Here is a 7,098-nt window from a genome sequence, read left to right as displayed (position 1 = left end):
GCTGTGTTGTTGTGTGGTTAACTATCCACGTGACTCGAGGAATATGAGGAGCTGTGTTGTTGTGTGGTTAACTATCCATGTGACTCGAGGAATATGAGGAGCTGTGTTGTTGTGTGGTTAACTACCCACGTGACACGAGGAATAAGAGGAGCTGTGTTGTTGTGTGGTTAACTATCCACGTGACACGAGGAATATGAAGCGCTGTGTTGTTGTGTGGTTAACTATCCACGTGACACGAGGAATATGAAGCGCTGTGTTGTTGTGTGGTTTACTATCCACGTGACTCGAGGAATATGAAGCGCTGTGTTGTTGTGTGGTTAACTGCCCACGTGAAACAAGGGATATGAAGCGCTGTGTTGTTGTGTGGTTAACTGCCCACGTGACACGAGGAATATGAGGAGCTGTGTTGTTGTGTGGTTAACTGCCCACGTAACACGAGGGCCATGAGGAGCTGTATTGTCCGAGCGCACAAGGAGATCGCAAGGTGAGAGGGTGGGAGTTGAGGAAGGTGAGTTGGATCCTCGAGAGCGACTCGCATCCCAAATCCCGCCCATTCTCCTCCTCCTCCTCTTCACCTTCGCACTTCTTCGTCCGTCCACGTTCTGAGGCGGTTGGGTCTTGGAATTCCATGTCCCCCAGGTGAACCCCCAAGGTATTAATCCTGGGTCTCGGTATGCAGGTAGCCCTGAGAACGAGGAGCCATGGGCAATAAACAAACCATTTTTACCGGAGACCAACTCGATGCCTACCAGGTACGTGAGGAGACCATTGGCGCCTCGAATCGGCCATTTTAACCTCTTTGTGCATTTTAATCTTTATCTACAATTAACGTATTTATATGTTAAACATATCAAAGTGTAAATATTGAAATGATTCAATTGGAACACATTGTGTGAAGGTTTTGAATGTTTTACTTTTCTTTCTTCGATGAGGAATTATTTTTAAAGCACAAAATGTTTTTTATATAAGTTTATTATGAAACATAAGAAGTTAAATTATAATATCAATTGTCTTCCTCAACCTTGTGGTGAACACGTCATTTATTGTAGTATTTTTCAATTAAAAAGCAATATTGTGTTTTTGATCATCGTTGTTAAACTTAATAATAATCCGATGGTGGTCTCGTCCACAATTTACCCTTTAAATGTTAACCCCTTAACCCCCCTTACCCTCCCTCCCCCTCCCCCAGGATTGCACGTTCTTTACCCGAAAGGAAATCCTCAGGTACGGTTTATGACATCATCCTCGTCCTCAGGTATCGTCACATGGAAAACAAATTAATGCACATGTCGTGTTATAATCGCTCATGTACATGTGTGACGATAACATCACCAGTCACCACACTCGGAATGTTTGATAAGTCAGTAAGTGATGACCCTGAACCAACCTGTGAGATCTCAACACGAGGTATACCTGGCAATTGGAATCATTACAACCTGTGCAGAGAGTATCCTACCCCCCTCGCCCTCCCTCTCCATGCGCCTCCCACCGCTCACCCCACCAACCCCTCACTATGTAACCCCCACCGTGCACTCCAACTGCACACCCTGACCATGCTCCCCCTACCGTACACCCCCACCAACCTCACGGCACATCCCCAGCCATGTGCGCCACCACTGCACACCCCCCAACATGCACGCCCTAATGCACACCCCCACCAACCCCTGACAGCACACCACCCACCATGCATCCTCACCATGGTGTGCCCCATACCTCACACCCCCACCAAATCCTCACTACATTCCCCCAACCATGTGCACCACTACTGCACACCCCCACCATGCACCCCTACCGCACACCCCCACCAACCCCTGCCAGCACACCACCCACCATGCACACCCACCATGCACCCCCAACCATGCACACCCACCGTGCAAACTCACCATGCACCCCTCACCATGCACCTCTACCGCACACCCCCACCAACCCCTGCCAGCACACCCCCAACCATGCAACCCTCGCCATGCACCCCTACCGCACACCCCCACCAACCCCTGCCAGCACACCACCCACCATGCACACCCACCATGCACCCATCAACCCCTCACTGTACATCCCCATCAACCCCTCATTGCAGACCCACCATGCACCCCCACCATGCACCCCTACCGCACACCCCCACCAACCCCTGCCAGCACACCACCCACCATGCACACCCACCACGCACCCCTCACCATGTGCTCCCTACTGTGCACCCCATCAACCCGTCACTGAACATCCCCATCAACCCCTCATTGCACACTTCTACCATGCACTGCTCATTCCATACTCCCTCCTTCTATATATCATCTCAAACTCCTTTCCTTTTCATCCCCATCTCGACGCCAACTCCCACAACTTTCCCCTTTTCTCTCCTTATCCTCCTCTGTCTCCTGTCATCATCTTTTCCCTCCTCTTTATCCTTTTCCCCCTCATCTCTTTATGCTTTTCTCAACTCACCTCCTTTCCCTTTTCTCTCCTCTCCAACTTGTTTACCCTTATACAATACTCCCTTTTTCTTCCCTTTTTGTGATCCACTCCATCCCCTTCCTTTATTTTTCTGTTTATCTAACGTCACATGCCCCAAATCGATGGTGACGACCATGAAGGTACGTAAACATAAAAGGTATATCGATGTAATTAAAACGCTGTAGCGGTTACCGCTGGGTATACACAATCGCCTTGCACCTGCCGAGGACGCAGCCAGGGAGCGATCACCATGCTGGGCTCGCCCAGGCCACCCGGACAGGCCCAGACGTGCTTCTCCTGGGCATGCCCGGACTCGCCTTTCCCGGGCTCGCCCGGGCACGCCCGGGCACGCCCAGTCTCGCCTTTCCAGGACTCGCCCAGGACGCCCGGGCACGTCCAGCCTCGCCTTTCCAGGACTCGCCCAGGACGCCCGGGACGCCCGGGCACGTCCAGACTCGCCTTTCCAGGGCTCGCCCAGGACGCCTGGCCACGCCCAGTCTCGCCTTTCCCGGGCATGCCCAGGACGCCCGGGCACGCCCAGTCTCGCCTTTCCCGGGCAAACGCTCCGGCATGACGTGTTTGAGTGTGTATATATATATTGCTGCCCGATAAACGGGCTTTTCAGAGTACCCGAGTTTGATTTGTGCAATAAAGCAACTCGGACGAATTCCCGTCTTTTGTCGCGTCAATCCGTTCGACTCGCGTTGGAGCACAGCTCCTTCAACGCAATGAAAACCAGACGTTTCAACAAAACCCAATGTTGACTCCTCGCATGTCTCGAGTAATCAATGATTCATTAACGAAGTGGATGAAATGATGAGAGAAACGAAACGAGACACCATTGCTTTATTGAGCAGAACCTTGCTTTGGCTAACCCAGTACTGAACTCCTTATATTAAGGGTGTAGTACTGGTGAAAAATTGAGAAAACTACATAGGTACCTTTGAGAGGCCTTTACACAAAAACAAAGTCAAGTTAATATCTAATTTTCAGTTTTTCTTGAAAGATATAATCTTGGCTTTAACTCAGACCAGTTTCAACGCTTCTTTGTCATATTACATGCATATAATTAGCATAAATTAGACCGTCAATAAAAAACAAGGAAAAACAAAGAACACATTTCTACTTCTATCTTCTATGTCACCTATCATTATTTTCACACAAAACTTGGTACATGTATTATACATGTGTTACTCTACTACCTGATGAGAGGATTTTGTGAAATTATGTCAAATGTTCACTAATTAGCTAATTATGCCAATTACCAGATAAAACTTGGTTGTCCTTCAATAAATCCACAATGGCTACTCCTATAAACAAAAGCCTTCATCATTTTAAAGGAAGTGATATTCTGAATATCCTGTCCAAATTTCAGCCCAAAAGAATGATGCATTTCCCAAGTTATAACAAATTTCATGCAAAATATTATATTGAATTGAATTGAAATTTGAATTTTTCAATAATTAGGGGTACTTCTATGACCTCTAATAGCATGATTCTTGTTTATAAGACTATAAGGAAACTGTTCAGCTAAAAAAAAAAAAAAAAAAAAAAAAATCACCTGTTCACCAGTACTACACCCTTAAACTCGTCAGATAAACACCTTTAAATGATCCCTAAAAATAAAACCTCAAAAGTAATAAAATAGATATAAAGGATAATGAGCTTTAAAACAATCCACAACTTTCAGGCATCTCACATGAAACACTTTATTGTTCGTATGTTCATCGTGTACCACGTTTATTACACGGTAAGTCGGTAACACTCAATAAAAACAAAATGGTGGACGCACAAACAAACAATTTCGTTTGATTAACTCCTTTGCATATCTTTTTCTTTACCTAATATCTAATGATCCTGTTTTTCCCACATTTTACTGACTTGTAACAGTTTGCATACAAAAAACTGGAGAGTTCATACAACACGAATACCCACGCAGTGTTTAAGTGTATACAGGAGGGCATTCCGTTCGCCAAGGTTACATTCTCGAAAATATCCGTGAACCACAAATCCGCAAACTTAGGGAGTAATTTGGAAAATAGAGTTCTGGACTTGAACTTGAAAAATTGTCCAAAACCTTAAGTTGTAGCGGTTACCGCTGGATGTACATAATCGCCTTGCACCGGCCAGAACACGGCCAGACGCGCCTCTCCCGGGCATGCCCGGACTCACTGTTCCCGGGCACGCCCGAACCTCCCGGGCACGCCCGGTCTCGTCTTTCCCGGGCATGCCCGCTCTCGCCTTTCCAGGGCTCGCCCAGAGCGTCCGGGCATGCCCGCTATCGCCTTTCCAGGGCTCGCCCAGAGCGTCCGGGCATGCTCGCTATCGCCTTTCCAGGGCTCGCCCAGAGCATCCGGGCATGCCCGCTATCGCCTTTCCAGTGCTCGCCCAGAGCGCCCGGGCACGCCCAGCCTCGACTTGCCAGGCCGCAGCCAAACACGCCCGGGCAGGTCCAGACTCGCCTTTCCAAGGCTCGCCCTTGATACCGGGCATGCCCGGTATAGCTTTTGCCGGGCAAACTTCCCGACATAAATGTGTATATATATTGTTGCCCGAAAAACGGGCTTGAGAGAATACCTGAGCTGTTTGGTTTCAATAAAGCAACTCGGACGAATTCCGTCTTTGGTCGCGTCAATTCTTTCGACTCGCGTTGGAGCGCAGTTCCTTCATTGGTGACCTACCGACATGGATACGGCAGTGACGCTTAAACTGCCTACCTTCTGGGAGACTCACGCGGCTGTTTGGTTCGCCCAGGCGGACTCCCAGTTCGCCCTGCGAGGCATCACCGCGGACGACACCCGCTTCCACCATGTTGTGGCGGCGCTCGGTCCCGCCACCGCGGCCCACGCCTTGAGCCGTGGAGCCCTTCCCCAAGCCAGCACCCGCCGGCTGCTGACAAATACGACGCGCTGAAGACGCTCCTCCTCGGCGCTTTCGCCCTCTCACCGGCAGCATGCGCACGGCGCCTGCTTGACCTGCCCGAGCTCGGCGACACGCGCCCGTCCGAGCGCATGGACTATATGCTCTCGTTGCTCGGCGAGCACTCTCCGGCATTCCTGTTCCGGGAGCTGTTCCTCCGTCAGCTGCCTAACCCGGTACGCCTCGCCCTGGCTGGCACGTTGATCACGGATTCCCGCGCCCTCGCCAGGGAAGCCGATAAGATCTCCTCGGTGGGCCAGCACATCGGCGCGGTTACCTGGAGCCCGCCGCCGTCCGAGGCGACGCCCACGACGCCCGAGCGCCCTGCGCGGTTGGAGGCCGAACTGCCGGTGCAACTGGCGGCCGCCACGCCGCACCGCCCGCTTCCGACACGACGGCCGGGGCCTCCACCTGACCGGGCGTGGTGTTATTACCACGCCAGGTTCGGACACAAGGCTCGGACGTGCCGGCCCCCGTGCACTTTCGGCAGGTCGGGAAACGGCCGGGCCGGCGTTCATTCCCAGCCATGAGCGCCGGCCACTCGGGCAACTTGCTGTTTATTCGGGACAAAGCGTCTGGACGGCGTTTCCTGTGCGACACCGGCGCCCAACTGAGCGTCATACCTGCCTCCGAGCAGGACAGGCTGGACGCAGTTTGCGGCCCCTCTTTGGTCGCTGCTAATGGCTCGGCCATACGCACTTTCGGCCCACGCGTCGTCACCCTCTGCTTCGGCAGCCAGCGCTTTCAATGGACTTTTGTTACCGCCAGCGTCCCCGTGGCTTTGCTGGGCGCCGACTTCCTCTGCGCGCACGGGCTGCTGGTCGACGTCAAACGACGTCGCCTTGTCCACGCCGAGACCTTCAGCTCCCTGGCGTGCACAATGAGCAGCTCCGCGCCGACCGAACTGGCGTGCGCCCTCCCGGCAACGAACGAGTTCGCTCGCCTGCTCGTGGAATTCCCGGCCCTCACGCGGCCGACGTTTTCGGCCGTCGCGGTGCGGCACGGGATCGAGCACCACATACCCACTACGGGCCCGCCGGTCTACGCCAGGGCCCGCCGCCTCGACCCAGCCAAGCTCGCCGTGGCAAAGGCCGAATTCGACGCGTTGGAGCACCTCGGCATCGTACGGCGCTCCGATAGCGCGTGGGCCTCGCCACTGCACATCGTGCCAAAGCCGGGGGGGTGGATGGCGCCCGTGTGGCGACTACCGCCGTCTCAATGACGCTACCACCCCCGACAGGTACCCGATGCCGCATATTCAGGACTTTTCCGCCCGTTTGGCGGGACGGGTCATCTTTTCGAAAATTGACCTGATACGGGGCTACCACCAGGTACCTGTCCGGGCGGCCGACGTCCCGAAGACGGCCGTCATCACGCCGTTCGGCCTGTTCGAATTTTTGCGGATGCCGTTTGGCCTCAAGAACGCGGCCCAGGCGTTCCAGCGCTTGATGGACGGCGTGCTGCGCGACCTGCCGTTTCTTTTCGTCTATCTGGACGACATCCTCGTCGCCAGCACGTCCCGCGCCGAGCACCTCCTCCACCTCCGAACACTGTTCGGTCGCCTCAGCGAGCACGGCTTAATTGTCAACCCGGTCAAATGCCACTTAGGCGCGACGACCGTTGACTTTTTGGGCCACCGCATCACCAAGACCAGGGCCGTGCCGCTGCCGACCAAGGTCGAGGCCATCACCACGTTCCCGCGTCCCCGTTCCATCAAGGCCCTCCAAGAGT

At 53.2% G+C, this 7,098-nt stretch overlaps 1 protein-coding gene across 1 annotated transcript in view; it reads left to right on the top strand.

Moving 5' to 3' along the window:
* The first annotated feature begins 613 nt into the window (after positions 1-613).
* LOC137421626 (calcium and integrin-binding family member 2) overlaps positions 614-7,098 on the top strand; it is a 65,806-nt gene continuing 59,321 nt past the window's right edge. The window contains exons 1-2 of the mRNA XM_068107868.2: positions 614-752; positions 1,190-1,224. Of these exons, the coding sequence (XP_067963969.2) occupies positions 702-752; positions 1,190-1,224 (86 nt within the window). The 5' untranslated portion in view covers positions 614-701. The remainder of the gene's footprint in view (positions 753-1,189; positions 1,225-7,098) is intronic.

This window comes from Myxine glutinosa, chromosome 2 (assembly GCF_964187855.1).
Source record: "Myxine glutinosa chromosome 2, kmMyxGlut1.1, whole genome shotgun sequence".
NCBI classification, from domain to species: Eukaryota; Metazoa; Chordata; class Myxini; order Myxiniformes; family Myxinidae; genus Myxine; species Myxine glutinosa.
Note: the sequence above shows the minus strand (reverse complement) of the source record. Positions and strands in the feature narration are given on the sequence as shown.